The sequence below is a fragment of the Acinonyx jubatus genome, chromosome B2 (genome assembly GCF_027475565.1).
Source record: "Acinonyx jubatus isolate Ajub_Pintada_27869175 chromosome B2, VMU_Ajub_asm_v1.0, whole genome shotgun sequence".
Taxonomy (NCBI): domain Eukaryota; kingdom Metazoa; phylum Chordata; class Mammalia; order Carnivora; family Felidae; genus Acinonyx; species Acinonyx jubatus.
Genome location: NC_069385.1, coordinates 39,639,663 through 39,661,549, shown reverse-complemented (window position 1 = coordinate 39,661,549; position 21,887 = coordinate 39,639,663). Strand labels below are relative to the sequence as shown.

At 35.3% G+C, this 21,887-nt stretch overlaps 1 protein-coding gene across 3 annotated transcripts in view; it reads left to right on the top strand.

Moving 5' to 3' along the window:
- Positions 1-21,887, top strand: part of NKAIN2 (sodium/potassium transporting ATPase interacting 2) — a 977,009-nt gene that overhangs the window by 524,346 nt on the left and 430,776 nt on the right. For 2 of the 3 annotated variants that reach the window (XM_053222288.1, XM_053222287.1), the window contains exon 3: positions 2,127-2,207. The exons of the other annotated variant lie outside the window; for it this stretch is intronic. In XM_053222288.1, the coding sequence (XP_053078263.1) occupies positions 2,127-2,207 (81 nt within the window). The remainder of the gene's footprint in view (positions 1-2,126; positions 2,208-21,887) is intronic. 3 annotated transcript variants of the gene reach the window in all.

Here is a 21,887-nt window from a genome sequence, read left to right as displayed (position 1 = left end):
TGTTTTAGAATTAACATTTCTTGCCACAGCCTGTTTAGCTTTCCAACCCTACTTCTAGTCCCCAGCCCTCACCTCATACAGACTCTTAAACTGCTTCTTTTGTCTTGAACCCTTTAGTTGACTGCTCTTACTTTATTCTCACTGAACAATGTACATAGTTAGCAGTTAGGTAAATCCATCACTGGGAAAACATCTGAGTCACTATTTATTATTACATAAACTCACAATGCAGGGTTCTTATTCCTCACACTACATATATGATCATAGTATTCTCATAAAAATCAGGTCTGGGAGGGGAAAATAGTTTCTCCATCTGAAACCAGTAAAATTTTCTCATTCTTCCATTGATTTGCAAAATACTTTCTGAATACCTATTCTGTGCAAAGTACAAAGTTAACAACTTAGGGGTATAAACATACATTTCAAAAAACCCCCTTTCTCAAGGAGCTTATTGGGCATTGGAGGAAAATATACACATAATTAGAAGACATTCGGAATGAAATTAAGGCATGCAAGATCCCATTGGAGCACTAAGCAAGAGCAAGTCAATTCTGATTGGTTATCACTCAGGAAGTGATATTTAAATTGTCCTTTGGTGAAAAACAAAGTAGTGATAGGTAGTAAAAAGAATACCTAGGGAAGAGAAAAATTATTAAAGGGTAGGTGGATAATACACAAAATGGCACAGAAGTGAAAAATAGCTTTCTGTGTATATTGAACAGCAAGTAATCTCATGTGTCTGTAATCCATAACGACTTAAGTGATGAACCGAGACATGTGTCTCAAAAAATAAAATGGTACAAAATCATAGAGGTTCTTGAACTGTGAAATAAAAATTTTGGAATGCACCATTTAAATAATGGGGGCCATTTGTATTTATTTAGTAGAGAAATGGCATGATACCCTCTTCTCTTATTCTGTATAGTTCACACCTGTTGTTTTCTTTGTTTATAGCACTTTTCTTCAGAGCACTTATAACCTCCATACTTTTATTTGGCAAAGTCCACAAATTAGCTTGTTTCACCCCTTCTGTTAAGCTTTGTGAAACTACTTTTCTTGTGATACTTTATATACTTCCCCCATTTTCCTTCCTTGTGCTCAAACTATACATCTTTTTATGATCCTTATAATTATCTCTTTTCTTCTCTTTCTCCATCACTTGACTTGAATTCAGGGAGAATTTATCATTGGTCTTTGTATCCTCAGTGCCCTTTTAGCATGTTGCCCTCTAGGTGGTTAATACATTTCAGTTGAATGAATGCTCAAAAATATATCTTGGTAAGAAAAAATTGACATCAGTGAGGAAAGCACACTGAATAGCCAACAGAGTAAAATAAGAGATAATAACTCAATGGTCACTGTATTGGGAGATTATAAGAAAATAAAAGAAGAAAGTGAAGAGAGAAAGGAAAGGAGGAAACAAACAAACAAAAAAATACAGCTGTTTAGATGGGACAGAGGCATGGGACTGAGTTGAAAACGACACCAAATAACTTGGAGAAAGCTTGTACATTATCACGCATGGGGTTGATTTTGCTAAAGGAAGATAGGAATTTCTTTTTTTTTTTAATTTAAGTTTATTTATTTATTTTGAGAGAGAGAGAGAGAGCACAAGCAGGAGAGGGGCAGAGAGAAGGAGAGAGAGAATCTCAAGCAGGCTCCACACTGTCAGTGCAGAACCCGATGTGGCGCTTGAACCCATGAACAGCGAGATCATGACCTGAGCCAAACCAAGAGTCAGAGGTTTAACCAACTGAGCCACCCAGGAGCTTCTTTTTGATGGGTTTTATTTGATATATCTATTGGAGCATCCAGTTTTTTTGGGGGGGATGTCTGGAAAACATAATAATCCCACCTCAAAACATAAATATGGGCTACTCTTTTTGTGTAAAAGCCTAAAAGTTATCCCTAAGCAAGTTTGGGCTACTATGGAGCCATAACAGTGAGAAAAAAAAGCAAAAATCAACAGAGAGATAAATGTGCATCTCATCCTGTTCTTTAGAAGCAATATCTAACATTTTCCCCTAATCTTAAGATTTGGGTGTTCAAAAGTTTAAGTTCTATTTGAATCTTACTCAACTGATTCAAAATTAATTATATGTTATTTCTCTCTTGCTTTTCTGCAGTATGCTGTCTGGCTAGTCCTCTGGGTTACCTGGAATGTGTTTGTTATCTGCTTCTATTTGGAGGCTGGGGACCTCTCAAAGGTAATTTGCCATCTGATTTGCTGAGTCATCAGTAGTGTGTTAACAAGCCTCTTCCTAAGTAAGTCAGTCTCCCCCTGCTCTTGTTGCTTAGATGCACCTCGAATGAAGGTAAATTGAAAGATGTCCTCATCTATATCTCTGCTTTTCTACCATGAAAGATATGTTTCAGCTTGTCACAAAGTGTGCTTTTATTATTTTAAGCAAAACCAGTGTGAAATAATGATTATTACAGTGGCTATACTGTGTCTTTTAAAACATTGACTTAGGAGAAATTTCTGAAGCAGAATAGGAATTTTTTCAGAGATAAAATCCTAAAAATTTTTGGAATCACCTCATTGCTTATTACTTTGCTAAAAGTTTTCTTGCTTGGACCCAAATAGCAATGCAATAATTCAAATAATTAATGGATTAATGGACTATAGTTTAATAAAATTGTTACCAGAGAGATTTAATAAATTATATAAATGAATAAAATGTTCCAATATAATATAGGAGAGCCTTAAAATACTTGCTTTTCCACTTAGGTTTTTTTTTTTTATGCTGTCCTCATGTGAGTGTGTTTATGTTTGCTTGTATATGCGAATTACCACCGTATTTCTAACATGAATGCTTTTACTGTTGAAATACTGTAGTTTTTAGATCTCTAAAACCAGCATCTTTCTTCTATTGGAATGCAATTACTAGCAAATAAGCAAAATGAGATGATTCATTCAAAGTCATAGTAAATTCATTCAAGTAGTAGTAAATCTTGCGTAGACACTTGACAGAGTTGCAAACTTGTCCTTCTTCATATTAACTTTTAAAGACAGACTGTTCTATAGCCTTTCCTTATTAGAGCATAAAAACCCTGAAAAGATATTGACATTTTTAAAACCCAGAGATGATGACTTGCTTTAAAAGGTTAAAGAGCTAAAAAGTGGCCAGGAAGCACCCTTGCGGGGCTTTTATATCTCGGAGGGTAGGGAATGGGGATAGTGATAGTACACATTTATAATCTAGCTTACAGAAACTTCACAAAGCACTCTGAGCATTTTCAAGGATGTTTGTTATTTCCCTGTGATATGGCTTTACATCAAGTATAAATAATCTTGCTTATTTTGTTGAATGGCAAATGATGAAGGATAAAATAAGAGGGTGACATTATGGCATGAGATAGAACCAAGGCTTCTGGAACCTGTGGTTTTATGATCAGATTTTGGACAAGTCCTCACTGAGGTCTGCGAAATCTGCACTGGTAGATGGCATTTCTGTGACTCTTGCCAGACATTGTCCTCCATACTCTTGGCAGCAGCTGGTCCTTTCCAGAAAGCTGCTGTGACCAATGAAAAGAAATTGTTCAGGTGACTGTAGGAAGGACACAGACAAGATAGCTGCTTAAAACTCACATTTCCTCTGTACCAGAGAACCATACCTGCTTCCTAAGACCTGAATCACTTACCCAATTTATATATCCCCACTGCTGTATAGTGCACTTTGTTCAAAGAAATTCCATACTAGAATGACTTCTCAATAATAATTTTAATTTTGAATAATCACCCTAAAAATAAACTGGTAGGCAGGTATTTAGGTATATTAGCTGAGTAAAATGATCTGGCAGATCAGAGTTTACATATATATATTTGAGCCAAGCTGGTTGTACAAATGTTCTGTAATTTTGCTCACTGCTCCACATGATAACTGCAGGCACAGAATAAAGCTTGTGATCTCCTGACCTTGGACATGGGCATTGAAACCACAGCAAGGGCACATCCTAAAACATTGCAACTCAAGACTAAGAATTCTTCTAATGCATACGGTCAGGTAGTGTCTATCCCTTGGAAATGAAGTAGTTAATATTTCCTTTTCTTTTCATCTTATAAACCAAGGCAAGACTCTGCAGGGCCCATGAAAATTTAATAATTTCCTTTTAACAAATAATCTAAAGGAAAACCATAAAGGAGAGAGTTATATAGTTATCTGTACCAGATTTTTCCCTCCCTTTCCCACTCAAAGGATTTGAGAAAGGTGTGTTTATACCATTTAATTCTTTAGCTTCTGCAACTGCCTCACATTCTTCAAATAATACAGTGCCAGAATGAAGCAATGTGATTGAAAAATGTACAGATATATGAAAACTCAAAAATGGGACTCCTGAAACTGTTGATAATACTTAGATTACAAAATATAAACTGTTTTTTCCTAACTCTACCAAAAATATAAAAATAAAAATAGTTTGGCCATATGAGTGGGCCAGTTTGTTTGAGGCTGAGGGAGAAATATGGGAAATGGAATCAGGGAGAAAATTCTGTAGTCTTTTTATATGTGAAAGAAGTGTATTAATTTCCATAAAACATTTTGTAAATAGATGACATCTTCAGAACAAATATTGGCAAGAAGTGATAAAAAAGTGGTAAAATATTAAGGCAACTTTAATTACTTGTTAGAGTTTAGAATTTTGTGTTGTCATTTCCCACAGTGTCTTTTCTGCTAAACTACATGTACTTTATAAGCAATACAGAGATTAGAGTCATTAACCAACCCAGTGTATATACTAAGCAAGAAATGGCTTATTTGCAATAATATGATACACAGGACTGACCTGTTTGTTCTTCAGTTTCTCTAGTACCTATAGTTGCATAGGTAAAATATTTTGTTCATCAAAAATTCTGTGTAGGGGCACCTGGGTGTCTCAGTCAGTTAAGCGTCCAAATTCGGCACAGGTCATGATCTCACAGTTCTTGAGTTTGAGCCCTGAGTCAGGCTCTGTGCTGACATCTCAGAGCCTGGGGCCTGCTTCAGATTCTGTGTCTCCCTGTCTCTCTGCACTGTCTCTCTCTGTCTCTTTAAAATAAATATTAAAACAATTCTGTGTAAACTCAACATTATTATTAATCTATCAATTAATATATTTTGATTACTATTATGAGACTTAGAGAAAATAAAACTAATCAAGCAGAGAAACTGCTTTTTAAAAATTTTATCTGTGAAATTAACAAAATAATGGGAATTAATGTAAAATAGTACATGACATAACACCAAATAAGCATGTATATTGCATAATAATTATTTCCATGTTATTTACATTAATGATTTAGACACTAGTGTTAAAACTAAATAGCCTAATGCAACCTACATTGTGGTACTTCCTGGGTTGATATTTTAAGAGATGTTTTATTAAAACACATAGATGACATTATGAAATAAGTTTTAAATAGTAATACATAGAGAAAATAGATAGTGGTCTTCTGGTTATCTGTAAAAATCTGTGTTTTGGGTTTTTTTGGATGTGATACAATTATAAATTATTTCTGAGGCTGAAATTATTTTCTAACATTTTTGTTTATATGACTATTGAGCTCTTAGTTTCTACTTTTTATAATTTATGGGGCAATATTGGGGAATGATACACCTGTCTTTAGAAGTAAATTTACAGGGGCACCTGGGTGGCTCAGTCAGTTGGGTGTCTGACTTCAGCTCAGGTCATGATCTCACAGTCTGTGAGTTTGAGCCCCGCATTGGGGTCTGTGCTCACAGCTCAGAGCCTGGAGCCTGCTTCAGATTCTGTGTCTCCCTCTCTCTCTGCCCCTCCCCTGCTCATGCTCTGTCTCTCTCGGTCTCAAAAATAAATAAAAACATTAAAAAATTTTTTTAAAAAGAAAGAAATGTACAGAGCATAAAGGAATAAGTTTATTTTACTTAACACAACCCAACTTGTTTGTGTTTTATCCTTTGAGAATCAGGATGCAGGTACATATCTCTCAGGCTTCATTATATTATCAGAAACTTACCTAGTTAAACATAGCCTAAAGCAATTAATTGTACCTAATGATACATCTGTTTCAGAATGAACACATTAGTAACTTCTAGAAAGGTGTCATATTTTAATAATTTTGATAGTTGCTTCTGAGATCTACATATAAATTTTCATTTTAATAATTTGATATATTAAAAAGCCATGTAAGCATATGGACTATTTAAGCTTTGGAGAATAGAATTGCACTCTTGCAAATATAAGAGACAAAGAGAAAATAAACTGTCACACACTGTAGGCAATAGGAAGCAAATCCTTAAAACCAGATGTAAGTATTGTGTGGAAAAAATGCAGTATTGCAACAATCCCACTTTTATTTCTTCTGTAAAAAACGTATTCATTTAAAGAGGTCTCTGATATTTGGATATTTTCTGCTCAATGAAATCAGTGCTTACATCAAAATTTGCTTTTACAATTTTGTACAGAAAAAGATGGTATGGAAAGCAATCTGCTGTAATCATTTTTAATTTAATTAGTTCAATTTATTAGTTCAATCTGATAATTTATTCAAGACTAAATTTAACAAATATAAGGAGGAAAACTGAATCATTATTTTTTTTATTTTTCCTTTTCTTACTGTAAAATGTATATAGTCTAAGAAAACTTCAATTAACTATTACTAAACTAATTAGAAAAATGTTTACTTCCCAACCATCCAAGTAGATTTTGCTTTAGGATGTAGAATAAAATGTCCTACATGTTATTGAGAATTGAATATAATGTAATTTTGCCCGTCAAATAGAAATAAACCAACCTATTGTAATTTGGTAAGTCACTGCCTCTCTTCTCTTGTTTTTCCTTAATAGTGTATTGAATTAAGCTGCTTATTTTCTTACTTCTTCAGTTCTCTTTGCTTACTTTTCCACTTATTTTTAATACCCCTAAAGTGAGGAGTAAGGTCCTTGAAACTTTTTACTTCTCTGTCTACCTTCTTTCACTTGAAAATGCCATCCAGTGTTATAATTTAAATTATCATGTTTACACATATATCTACCAGATTTATATCTTCAATCCTGACTTTGTTGCTAAGTTAAAGTACCACATCTCCAACTTCCTGTTGGTATCATGTCAATTTCATTGTCATCTTAAATTTAAGATGTCCAAGAGTATTTTTCATTATCCCCGAAGAATCCAACTTTCTTAATTCACATCTTACTCAGAGAAGAAAATAAATGGCAAATTCTACTTTGAAAAATGTATAAAACAGAAAAAAATATTTTGGCAGAGGGGGTCGACAGAAATATTTATACATTGACTATGAGATGAAGCAAGAAATAGACTTTTTAAAAAAAGTATAGTGTTTGTGTGTGTATATTGTAACCTTCAGTCACCAACAAGTCATAAACAGTAAAAATCTTAAGTGATGATACTCTGGAAAGGTAAGAACCCCCAGACATGAGCTGACATTTTAAAAATGCTGTGTGTTGGGGACATTTGCTGATTCTGATTAGGTAAGGAGGCTAAGAATCCAGGCTTGGAACCCATGGTTAATGATTTCTGGGATTTGTAATATCAGCATGGCTTTCAGGGAAAGGGCTTTGAGCATGTGGACAGTTTGTTGTTGTTGTTGTTGTTGTTGTTAGGAAATCAGTGAATTCTATAAGACTACAAATATAAATAGAAAAACTAAAAAAGCAGAGTAAAAAAAAAATTGGCAGTCTTACAAAATGGAGATGGAAGATAGGAGAAAGGCTGTATTGAATACCCTAGACTTAGAGTTGAGAAATCTAAACTGAACTAGGGGCAAAGGAGATGTACAACATACTTTACCAGGGCTAAAATCCAGGCTCAACACAGCACAGCCCTTGATTAAAATAAAATAAGCTGATCAGCCATTGCTTCATCTGTCTCATTGAGGAGAAAGGGAAACACCTCAAGAGAAAGATAACATTATCTTAATCTTTACAATTTTTTTTTTTTTTTTTTTTTTTTTGGTACATGATATCAGGCAATTAAAAATTCCTATGCAGGGGCGCCTGGGTGGCTCAGTCAGTTAAGCATCCGACTTCGGCTCAGGTCATGATCTCACAGTTCGTGAGTTCGAGCCCCACATCGGGCTCTGTGCTGACAGCTCAGACCCTGGAACCTGCTTCAGATTCTGTGCCCCTACCCCCACCCCCATGCTCTGTCTCTCTCTCTCTCTCTCACACACAAAATAAATAAACATTAAAAAATTTTTTAAAGTAGGAATCTAGAATTTCATACTCTGCAACAATATTGTTCAGCAATAAAGGTAAAAGAAAAGTATTTTCAGCTAGGAGGAGCTAAGGTAATTTATTACCAGCAAACATGCACTAAAAGAAATAGTAGGTGTACACTTATGATGAGTACTAATACGTGTTATGTTAACTAAGTGGAATTTAAATAAAAACTTAAAAAAAAACTAAAAAGAAATACTAAAGGATGTTCTTCAAGTAGAAGAAGGAAAGAAAGTACCCAGAAAGAAAAATGGAATTTCAGGAAAGAAAGTTAATAGAAAGGATAAATACATGAGTTAAAAACAATGCAAAATCATAATAAGAAAGTCTTTTGGAATTTAAATGTATATAGAACTAAAATGCATACACAATTGTGGTAGAGTCCCTCTCTAAGGAATATGGTAGAGGCCTTCTCAGAACCAGGGGAGGCAATGTGCAACGTGGCCCAATCAACTCCTATACACATATGCATAGCTTTGACATGAATTAGTAGCTTGGACTGTGTCCAATCAGACTATATGTATCACCATATATGGGAGATAAAGAAGTAGAAATTGCATAGAAAGCTATACCCTGCTGTGCTCGGGACTCAGCCTATTTGGGTCTTAGCTCTCCGAGCCTATGCCAGCACAAATAGTTGCTTCCTAGACAAAAAAGCTGTGGTGTCCTGTTTCTCTGTACAAGAATCAAGCTACACAATAACACAAAAGGTAGAAACTTTAAGTGTTCTAAGTTTCTAGTATTAGCAAGGAAATTGGTAAAGATAATATTTATAATAGATTACAGTATTTCAATAATTATATTGTTTCTGGTATAATGACTAAAAGAAGCATAACTGCCAAAAACCCAACTATAGATGAAAAAATCAAATAACAGAAATAATTTATTAACCCAAATGAATTTAAGAAATGAGAAAAACTGACGAAAAAGAAGAAGGTGAACAAGAAAACAAATATCAAGATGGATGCTATACTGTCAAATATATCAATAATTGCATTAGATGTAAACTACTTCACTTAAAAGACTGAGATGGTCAGTCTGGATAAGGACACAAAACCTAAGTGTATACTGTATATAAGAGATACATCCTAAGTACAAGTATTTAAATCTAAAATTAAGAAAACTAGAACACGTGTACTGTGTACACACACACAAAACATCATGTAATTCTAATATCGGAGAAAGTAGTGTTTAAAGCAAGAAACAACACTAAAGACAAAGAGGGTATGCTATAATGATAAAAAGGTCAATGCCCATGAAGGCATTGCACTCAGTATTTCTGAATAAAATAATATAGCTGCAAAAAATCTAAAGCAAACCTGGATAGAATTAAAAGGAGAAACAGCCATGTCCTCAATCACAGTGGTAGATTTTTAACTCCTGTCTGAATGTATCAATCGGGTCAAAATTCAAAAAGTATATAGAGTATCTACACAACACAACACACTTAATAAACATATGTAGAACATACCTACCTATGTAAAAGGATACATATTATTTTCAAAGGCACAAAGAATATTCAATTATAAAATGAGTCTTTTCTGTCTTTGGAGGAAAGTCAAAATATAGGATTATTTGCAATTATCCAGCAGGTAGTCTGTGATCAATGTGGAATAAGCTAGAAAATATGCTACTATTTAGAAAATAAGCAGTCCACTTCTAAATAACCTATAAACCCAGTAGGTTGGGATGGAGATTAAAAAATATTTTGAGCTGAAAATCTGGGGCAATGAAGGTAAAGCAATGCTTACAGTAAAACATATGGCTTTACATGGAGATGTTCACAGAGAAGAAATGTTAAAAAATAATGATCTAAGCTTTTATACCCAGAAACTAGTAAAGGAACAACAGTTGAAACCCCTCAAAAGTAGAAGGATTGAAATAATGAAGAGACCAGAGCTCAATGTACAGATAACAGAAAAAAAACATTAGTAAAGCCAAATGAGTTTCCTCAAAAATATTAATAAAAGTGTTTAAAACCCTATCAAGAGAGATCAAGGAGAAAATATAAGTAAATACACATTTTGCTAATATCACAAAGGACCCCACAGATTAGATAGAGTGTATTATGAACAAGGTTAAGCCAGTATATTGGACAATCAGGGTGAAATGGACAAATTCTGTGGAAGATACAGTTCAAATAAATTTAAAACCTGAATAATCTTATACATTACAAAAATTGAATCATTAGGGGTACCTGGGTGGCTCAATCAGTTGAGCATCTGACTCTTGATTTCAGCTCAGGTCATGATCCCAGGGTGATGGAATTAATCCCCACATGGGGCTCCACGCTGAGCATGGAGCCTGTTTAAGATTCTCTCTCTCTCTCTCTCTCTCTCTCTCTCTCTCTCTCTCTCCCTCTGCTCCTCCCCTTCTTGCCCTCTCTCTCTCTCTCTTTCTCTCTTTTTCTCTCTAAAATAAAATAAATAAAAATTGAGTCATTAATTAAAACATTTTGACAGGAAAAAAAAACTCAAAACACTTCAGCTCCACATGGCTTATCTAGTGAATTGTTAAAGACATTTAAGAATGTTGTAATACTTATCTCACACAAACTCTTTCAAAGAGTAAAGTGGGCTTGCCTCCTATTTTATCCTATGAGGCCAGATAACATTGCTTATGGGAGATAAATGAGATTGTCAAATGATGTATACATTACTGAATCAAAATGTAATATAGTAAATGAGAATTTAAAAAATGCTAAATGTCTCTGTGTAACTTTATAAGTGAGTTAGTTTTCACACAGTATTATAATATTTATTTACATTTCCATCTTTCCTACTAAACTTCAAATTGCCAAAAGGCCATGTATCATCATCATTATTCAGGAGAATGTTTGCCATTGACTGCCACTGTAGTTATGTCTACTACATAACAGTGGGGAATTACAGAATCAAGAGCATTTTAGATGTTTATAAATAAGCCTATCTGATACGTCATAAAACAAATGCAACAAGTTGCTCTGATCAATATGTTCTAAGTATGTGTTTACTTAACTGTCCCTTCTTCAATATGGGGATCATGTTTTATTCATCCCAGAGCCAAAGGAAATGGCAGACATATGAACAGTGCTCACTGGAATGAAATCAAGTCTTAAAAGTGTGGAATTCAGTAACTAGTTCTAACTCGACCAAATAAAGCTCCTGGAAGTGTTACCTTCTACTCCACTATTGCATGGCTAATGGAATCAACATCTCTCAGAGCTGGCCCAGCACTCTGTGCTGGTAACAAGCACAAAGAAAGTAATCCAAGCAAATGGCCACCAAGATCAGTGTTTTTCAAGATAAAAAAATCATAGGACTCACCTGAAGATCTTTTTAAAATACAGATTCTGATTCCTTTGGAGTGAGGCCCGAGTTATTTCATCTCTAATAAATTCCTGTATGATATTTCAATTTGTCCATTAAACATACTTTAACTTGGAAGACTTAGATAATCCAGAACTTTTTTTTAAGTTTATTTATTTATTTTGAGAGAGACAGAGACAGCACAAATGAGGGAGGGGTAGAGAGAGAGGGAGGGAGAGAGAGAGAGAGAGAGAGAGAGAGAGAGAGAGAATCCCAAGCAGGTTCCTCACTGCCAGAACAGAGCCCAAAACAGGACTCAAACCCAAGAAGCCATGAGATCATGATGTGAGCTGAAACCAAGAGTCAAGACGCTTAACTGACTGAGCCACTCAGGCACCCCTAGATTATCCAGAACTTTTAAACAGAGCATGAGGAGAGTTCCTGTTTTCTGTCTGTCCTTTGAAGCAAAGATCCCAGTGTAGATCTTGATATTTGTGCATATCCAAACTGGTTACCTGATTTAGTACTTGATAGTGATTCTAACCAAGGTATCAAGTGAAGAAACAAAACAGATTACTCAGAGCTCTGGGAAGAATTTGTGGTTAAGTTCAACCTTTAATACCCAAGTCATATGTAGCCTTCCTCTGTGTGGCAAATACTTTCCAGAAACCTCCCCATACCTTTTCCATGATGGAGCTGACTAGCTATACCTCTAATTTTAGTTTATTTGTATAATTTCTTTATTATTATGATAAATGATTTACAGAAGCTGAGGAATCTTATGCCCAGAATAATGAAGCTATGGTATGCCTAGTGCAGCTCTGATTGAGAACTAAAGTCATATCTGAGAATTCCCACTTAGAGTTTGGCCCTCTTCTGTGATTAAAACAGTGAAAAACCATTTCACAATTCCGCTGTTTCTTTTCATGAGTCAACATTCTCTCTCCACTAGAACTAGATGACATCTGCAGTTTCTGTGACTCTAGTAAATTAACTGCTTTAGTTTATACTTTTTTTTAGTTTATACTTTCTTAATGTGATGTCTTTCCTGCTTGTGGCTACTCCCTCCAAATGCCCGTGTGGGTATGAAGAATCCTATCCTGTCTTTTGTGGGACTTAAACATGTTTTGGATATTGAAAGGAGGACCTCTCACACGGAAGAGTCTGCATGAGTATTAGCAAAATTTTGAGCATGAACAAGCATTATTTCTGCCAGATGATTAACAGGCATCAAGTACATAAAATGTTCGTAGAAAACCCCTGAGAGAACATGAGAATAGGCAAGTTGAGCATCTCCCTGGTGTAGCAGAATGATCTCTGGGTATTGGCTCCCCCGAGTCCCTGTACTTCTAGAGAAGTTCAATGTATCAACCTTAGAATGCTGACTGAGCTGCAATCCACATTGCTCAGGATGTTCTGTTCATTCAAAGTCACACCCTTTCCTAAGACTTCAACTACAGCCAGTACATTCTCTTTAGGTTTCGGCTTGTATGGTCTCATCTGTTCTCTTCACAATCTGTTATTAAATATGCTACGTGTGGTTTTCCTTATCCAAACATTCTTTGTCAGTAACTTTTTATTTTCTCTTATAAATCAAAAACTTTGGTTTCAAAACTTTTTTTCTGATATGGACTTTGAGGAAGTCTTTGGGAAGTAAAAAAAAAAAAAAGATGAAACTCTAGCCATTTCTTTCTTTTTGCATTGCTACTACAACAATTGCAGTTCTCTCTAAAGCAATGAGGATGTCAGTGACACGCTAGGGAAAATTTGAAAAATATAAGTATCAAAAATAAAAGCACAGAGATTAATATTCCAAGATAATATCTTTTTGGAAATAAAAGGAAAGCAGATACAAACGTGGACTATACAATTGCTATCCCTGTTTGTCTCCAAAGTCTAATCTGTAGAGATCCTCCTAGAAGAGATTGTTTGCTGTCTCCAAAACAGTCATGCATCTATAGGCTTATTATTTACAGATCCCACGTAAAACTATGAAAATATGTTTGCATTGTGAGTTTGAGGGCTTTAAATTTAAAAAATACATATATTGTTTAATGTTGAAAACCACTGCAATTTTCTTAAAACCTTGGAACAGTTGATACACAATGGAATGATTTCCTGTTAAGTAGGTCCTAAGGTCCTGAAACAGTTGGCAAGCTTACTTGAGAATTACGTACAGTTCAGCCACATGTGCTCTCAGTCTGCAATAACCTTATCAAAAGCATATCCTTCACTGTAAACCATTATCCTAACATGACCCCTGGAACTCATTTGGAAACTAAATTGAGATCTGCAGTTGCCAAATTAGCTTTGGAGGGCAGAATGTCAATCTCTTTGTCTACAGATTCACTCAGGGACAATTGATGCTTTGATGAACTGTGGGAAATCATATAAAAATACAACTCAAGCAATACTAAATAGTGAAATAAATGAAGGGTTTTTGTTTGTTTTGTTTTTGTTTTTGTTTTTGCTTCTGGCATCCAGTGTTATTTGGCTAGAAAGAGCAAATAAAGGACTATCTTCTGTGCTTTTCTTATGGTAACTAAACTATTCTGTCCTGTACTTAAAATTTACGTTGAAAATGCAGTTGAAACTTTGGATTAGTAGTTTAGTACACTGTAGGTAACCAGGGAGCAATGTTCAGAAAATGCTGTTATTAGACATAGAGCAATACAAAGAAAATGAGACTATTTAACTCTTTCCTGATCGATATGTGGATGAGGAAATTTTGAAATATTTAAGTGGTTTTATGTTCCAACATAGTACTTAAAGTGTTACTTCTCCTCTTTAAAGATTTATATTCAACAGTTAGTAAAGCAAAACGTGTATATAGCCTGATGCAACCAGACAAGCAGCTTTAGAAGGGTAGAAAGGGGAGGATGGCTCACTAATAAGCAATGATTTACAAGAATATAATGAGTTTTTCCCCTTCATTAGCACATATAACCTGCTAGAAAAATGGGTCTGAAGGTAGCTGCAGGACTCCAGGGTTTTCACACTCATAGATAGTATATTATGTATAAAAGTGATGTCATTATGAGGTATTTCAAAAATTGTCATCTTTTTCATATGGTAAAAATTAGGCATTTTGTAGCAAAGAAGCTACACTTATACCACAGGGACACTCTGTCCCTTTTCTACTCTGACAGAAAAATCTCTAGTGAAAGGTACTCAAATCTTTCATTTGAGTCACAAGTGAGATTGAGTCTGGTGCTCTCAATTAGTCCTGAGAAGGTAACCTGTATCATACAAGATGGCATACCCTGCAATTGTTCCTGAAGAGCTCCATAGATAGCTAGGTGCTTAGAAGGACTGGGACCCTCCCAGGGGTGTGCCCGATACCCCAGATTCACCAGGCAGCATGCAGCATGGATGGAATGGAACTTTTGCACTCTGATTTTATGAGCACTAAAATTAATCCATTAAGCATTTTGTACATCAGACCCCCCACTACTTACTTTTTAATGCATTTATGTTGTATGTTAACTGTGGCATCATAGTGTGCGACATAATGAGTCCAATTCTTCTTATCTTCTTGCTTCCTGTTTCCTTCTTCTCAATGGAAAAAAAAATAGCTGGGTTTAATATTGCCAAGTAGACAAATAATTAGTACTGCTGGATATTTTTTTCTCTTTAAGGTATTCCTCAGAAAATATAAAGCCAGAAGCACAATTTGAAAACAAAGATAGCAAAATATTATCTAATAGATAAAATGGATGTGGATGTACAGTGCAAAAACCATAAAGTGTTAATTGCTAATGAAATAATGAGAAAAGAGTGTTTCACAGCAATCTTCTGTCTCTGGAGAAATGAGCCCTCAGTCTGTGACTAATTCCATTGTTTATTATAAGTGCAAGTTGTAGCAACTCCATGGGTTTCTCTTAGAAAAGTGGGGAAAATATAAATGTGATTTACAAGGGTTATAACATTTTCCAGGTTTAGATCACTCGCCTGGTTGTAAGCATTTTATTTGGTGAATGATTCTATTCCCTTGCGAATTGCATAAGATCGAAATCTCTCTATAGGGGCACAAGTGACATAATCCCATTTGGAAAACATTGTCAAACAGTCCAGACAAAATGCAAATAGAACACAGACCCTGGTATTTTCCCTGACAACTGTGGAATTACTAAATCTGAAAATATATGAAGATTGAAAAAGGAGGCAAATAAAACAATTACATTTTCAGAGAAAAGAAGAAACTAGAGTAGTTTGGGTGATACACTTACTGCAAAAAGCTCTGGTGACAAAAGAATGTAAATGGTCACATGAAGTGTTATTCCTTGAAGAAATTTGGCTTCAGAATTTCATATTCTCACAGGATATTTGGTAATCTATATCATTATTTGACCATGTTTTGGGCCATATTTCAAATTCTGTCCTCCTAGAATGTGTTAAAAGCAAAAGCAACATGAAAAGACAACACTTTGAACAGCACATGAGGCGGTCTGTCTGTGACATCTATCACCCTCAGATCTCCAGGGCCAGTTGGATCTGCATTTCTGTTTCTGGAAGCTGTCTGCTCATTCCAGGACATTGCCTCCCCAGATAGAGGAAAGCCAGTCTTGTTGCCCTCAGGATTTTTAATGATTTTTTGTTTGTCCTAATTGATGAACGCCATTAAAAGAAAAGAAACTGAAGCTTACTTCGCATTGAAACATTCTCTTGAGGAAAACATACACAGTTTGAAAATTGTTCAAAATATATAAACATGAATAAAAACAAATCACCACATGTAGTGACTTTGCATTTAATTTTCTTATATTTTCATAGTATAACCTCAGTTTATATGTCAAAATTACACATGCCTAAATTGCTGGCAAATACCATTCCTCCTTATTCTAATTCATGTTCAGTTTTTTTTATTTGTATATCATATGGGTATGCTTCACTAAAAAACTTAATAGTATTTGTTAAAAATATTTGAACACTATAGGCTGATTTTTTTATCTGAATGAACTTAAAAACTGTAAAAACTCCTAATTTTTCTCGGCTTTCTGAAAATGTAGGGAGTTTGAACATTATTCTAAGTGTGATAAGACTTTAAATAGGGCAAGAATGACATTACCTAATTACTATTTATAAAATATCACCAGGACTGTTGTGAAAATATTCTGTAGGGGGAACAAGAATAGCAAAAGGAAAATTAGTTTGGACACTTTTACATGTAAATTTTTAAATGATTTGGATTGAAATGAGGAAATGGCAGTGGAGACAGTGATAATTTCATGACAATACCATTTAAGGTTGTATCTAGTGATATTCTTGATATCATATGGGGTTAGGGTAACAGGATTTATTAATATGTTGGATGCAGGCTCTAGGAATCGAATGATCAGGTTAGAGCCTAAGCCATTAATAGAATCAAATGTTTCCATTTATTGAGATAGAGGAAGACAGGGAGAAGATTTGGGAAAAGAGGAGTATGTGTGCAGAACCAGCTGCTATAGTTCTCCATATTGTGTCTGAGCTGCCAATTAGACATCCCAAGCAATGTTGTCAAGAAAACAGTAGGATACATAGGTCTTTTATTTAAAAGAGGTACACCCCCACACACACACACACACTGGAATATTATTCAGCCATAAAGAAGATATTGCCATTTGTGACAATGTGGATGGACTTGGAAGGTATTATGCTAATTACACAAGTCAGAATGAGAAATACAGCTATCATATGATTTCACTTATATGTGGAATATTTAAAAAAAAGGCTCTTACATACAGAGAACAAACAGTGGTTGCCAAAGGGAAGGTAGGTGGAGGGGAGGGATGAGTGAAATACAAAAAGAGAATTCAGAAATACAAACTTTCAGTTGTAAGTAAGTCAGAGAGATGGAAAGTACAGCATAGGGAGTATCATCAATTATATTGTAATAATGTATGGTGACAGATGGTGACTACACTTAACTTGGTGAGAATTGGGCAATGTATAAAAATGTTGAATTCATATGTTGTACATCTAAAAGTAATATAACATTGAATGCTAATTATACTTAATTTTTTAAAAAAGTAAAATATAATAGAAGTTTTGAACAGTAGACAGATTTGAGTCATCAGGAGATAAATGGGGTTTAAAGGCACATGAAAGAATGAGATCTTTTAGGGAAGACAAACAGAGAACGGAAGAGAGCTAAGGATTGTGCTTTGGGGCTCTACAACTTGACAGGTCTGGGAAAGGAGGGTCCAGACAAGGAGATGAGGGGGGAGTGGACAGTCAAGTAGGAATAAAGGCAGGAGACTAGTGCCCTAGACAGTAAGTTAAAAAATTAAGATGGAGGGGCACCTGTGTAGCTCAGTAGGTTAAGCATCCGACTCTTCATTTTGGCTCAGGTCATGATCTTCTGTTTTGTGGGATCAAGCCCATTGTAGGGCTCTGCACTGACAGCACGGATCCTGCTTGGGACTCTCCTCCCTCTCTCTCTGCTCCCTCCCCCACTCATTTCTCTCTCTCTCTCTCTCTCTCTCTCTCTCTCTCTCTCTCTCTGTCTCAAATAAATAAGTGAACTTAAAAAAAATTAAAATGGAGAGATGATAAATTGTGGCAAAAAGGGGAATTGAAAACAGAATATCAAACATGGCAAAGTGGGAGTTACTGTGGACTTTGAAAAAAAATTAGTGGCAATGGAGAAATAGTAAAGAAAATTTTATTAAATAAGCTGAGGTGAGAAAAATGAAGGCAGTGAGTAAAGCCAGCTTCTTCCAGGACTGTCGCTTATAAAAGACAGAGAAACAGGGCTGTAGGGAAAGAGACTCGGCAGGCTAGGGAGGTCTGTTTGTTTATATATGCTTTGTCTATGTGGATATTGGAGAACATTTTTATACTGATAGAAGCAGTCTAGTGAGAAAGAGAAACTCACAGTATAGGATCAGCGTTCTTGCATAGCTGAGAGAAGATGAGATCCAGGACTCAATTGGAGGGTTTGACTTTAGAAAAGGGGACAGTGCATCTCTTGCAAGGAGAAAAGTCAGAGGTGATGCATATGGATGCAAGCCAACTGGGAGGTTTAATAGTGAGACAGTAAATTCTCTTTTAATTGCCTCACTGTGCTTCAGTAAATAAGGGATGAGAGTGATCAATCTGAATGGTAAAGTTTTGAGGGGGAAGAAAGGGAAGTCAGGGTTTTGCAAAAAATAGGGAGAGAGTGTATATGAATGGTATGGCCCACGAAAACGAACTTAACATAGATTTTCTAATAATAGTGATACAGATGTGCTGAGCCATCAACATGGTTGTCAGGTGTTACTTAGGACCTGTGAAATTCATGGCCGCCTATGAGTTAGGATAAGCAGCAATGCTATAAACCAACATAGCCATGTGCCTATAACTGTTACCGCATTAGCATCACGCTCTTTTGAACCAATTAAGCAAATTAGACTCAGAGAACTGACTAGTAAATGAGCTTAGTTAGCATCAGTTTTCTGTGTTGGTTCCTTACATGCAAAGTGTTAAGTTCTGTTTGTTTTTAAATAAATTATTAGTAATTAAAAGGAAACTTTAAAGTGTCCTATCATAGATATAATTAGAAATTGGGACAAAGTGTTATGTGCAAAGAAATAAAAAACATTATATATATTGGGGGGAAAATATCTGGTAACAATCTAAATACCCAACAGTAAGAAGAGTTAAACAAGTTATGACATAGCCATATGCAGTTTATTTTACAGTTCTTTTCATATCAGAAATATAATTCTAAGACTATTATAATAATGAAGGTAATTCTATAGGAAAGCATTTAACACATGCAAAACACTGTCTGAAACAGCTCCTGCCAGTCTCCCCAGATCATCTGTCCCCTCCTTGCCTTGCAGACTCTTCTCCAGCATGCTGTCTTCTGCTGTTCCTCAACTGTCCAAGCACATTCTTGCTTCAGTTCCTTATTGTGTGTTATTTCCTCTGTCCAAAACCTTACCCCTCAGACTGTCTCATTCCCCACAACCCCTTTTCTTCATATAGGTCTCCAGTTAAGGGTCACCTCTTCCAAAAGATCTTAGACTATTCTGTCTAAAATGACTGAACCAGCTCTCACTCCTGTAACCCATCTTTGCCTCTAATCAGCATACTTTTAATACTCTGGTATTACTCTTTCCATTTATGTGTCTACTTGTATAATGTCCATCTCTCCCATGAAAATGGTTTTTCTCTTTCATCTGTGTATTTTCTAAGCACTGAGAACAGTGCCAGTGGATGCTCGCTATATGTTTGTTACATAAAAAGTTAATAAGTTGATTAATTATATGAATTAATTAAATGAATATCTCATTACAATGAATTAATGAAGTAATAACATTTTAATAAACTCTATAAAGATATGGCTGTGCTTTGAGATCTGTGAGATCTTCTCTTGCTCATCCAGAAAGATTTCGCTTCATTTAGGTATTAGTAATTACCCAAAAAGAACCAGCACAGCCTCTAGATGGCAGGTGAAGTGTCCGACCAGAAAAAATATCGAGGTAGAGCAGATGAAAATTGGAAAAGCTGCTCCCTATTTAGCACAAGAAATTATATTCTCTTTTAGGTCCTATACATTCATGAGAGATGTGGTTGGCATTATCATCTTCTCTGGAAAGTAAGAGTGATAGAGAAGTCAGAAAGAAAGGGGAGAAAGACATGTTCTAATTGAAGAAGCAGAGAAATTTCTAGCCAGAATAAACACTTCTATCAACACAGCAGGACTCCCAGACTGCCATCAAGAACATAATGACTCCAAAGTTCTGCTCTCAAGTACTGCCACACATTTTACCTAGAGCTTAGTCCATATATTAAGCCTTTGTTCTTGGTTCAAATATAGACCCCCGAGAGATGTAGCATCTGATGGTGACTGTGTGTGGCTTACACTGCAATATAAGGGAAGATTCTGATTATAAGTAGCAGGAAAGGCCATAGGAATATTGAGATTTGAAGGTTCTGTGTAGAGAGGAAGCTGAGAGAAATTGAGATTTTAGAGCACCCTAATTCAAGCTATAAGGCTGCTTAAAAGAAAAAAAAGTTACAAATTCACACCTTGGACTAAAACCTGCCCTGCTAAATCACATACCATATTAACTTCCTTTTAGTTACATGCACACATTCAAAAATATACAAAATGATTTTTCATCCAAGTGTGATTAAATCAGATTTGGAAAATGGCCACTTGGTGAGATTATTATAATGCATTTGAATCAACAATTTTTATGGTAAAGAACATAAGATGGTTTTGATCTATTGTTTATTTTTCAGTTTGGATAATACAGAATGTTTTTTATTTAAAAAAAATGGGCAAATGCTAACCAGACAGAACCCCATAGTATGAAATACATTAGTACATTAAAAGATTGTGTAAAATATCTCCTGCAAGGAGAATTGGCCCTGAATATATGCACTACATATTTCCCCAAAGCAAATTTAACTTGATCCATATTTCCAAACTTAAAAGTTTTCTCTCTTTATTAAATCATAACACATATAACAGGAGTAAACTTTCCCAATCAGTGTGTTTGCTTAAACTAACTGCATACTTAAATATCCTCCTCACATCCAGCCCAATCTTCCTAACACAATGCAAAACAGAATAATGTGATGCTTCTTGGAACCATGGTTTTTAAAAATTATTTTTCTAATACTGGTGAATATAATTCATCTTACTTAGATTTTTAGTCTTTCCTGGGAAAATGACATAAAAATCCATTCTATTCATGATGTTGTTTTTATCTAGAGGTATTCTAATTTATAAAAGAAGACATGTTGCCTTTAAGATAAATCTATTGGTTAAATTTGACCATACTTCCCTACAAATTAACTTTTTGATCAACAAATTGTTCTCGGTGAAGGATCTTTGGGATTGTCAGCGCTGTTGATGGATGCTTGGTAAACATTATATTATGCCATCCATTTAATATGGGTTTTGGATTACAAATAAAGTTTCCTGATCTATGGAGCCAGTCAAACGATGCTTTAGCAAGGAATCGGATATTGTGCCTTCTGGATGGGACAAATGTCAAATAATTAAAAACAGATGCCATTCAATGTCAATGCAGTCTTTGACAATGGGTACTTTGAAACAATATTCCAGAAATCTTCAGATCTTGTCATGTGCCAATATTCTGTTAATGCAACCCTTCTTTTCTTCCTTCCTTCCTTCTTTCCTTTCAACAGATTATTTTTGAGCTTCAGTTATGTGTCTTGGGCAGGGAGCAGGCGAAACCCAGGTCTTCTGCTCATATTTTCTAAAGTCTAGCAGCGAAGATGGATAATTAAAATGTAATGTCAGTGATGTGTGATGAGTGTGATAACATAGCATGTACAAGATGGAAAAAGTTTGGGGACCTCACTGAAGTTCAGAAAAGAGTCTTAAGAACTCCTCCTGTGAGCCTCCAGCCTCCTCTCTTTTATATATGTGGGGTCTCCAGCACCTTCTGGAACCTCA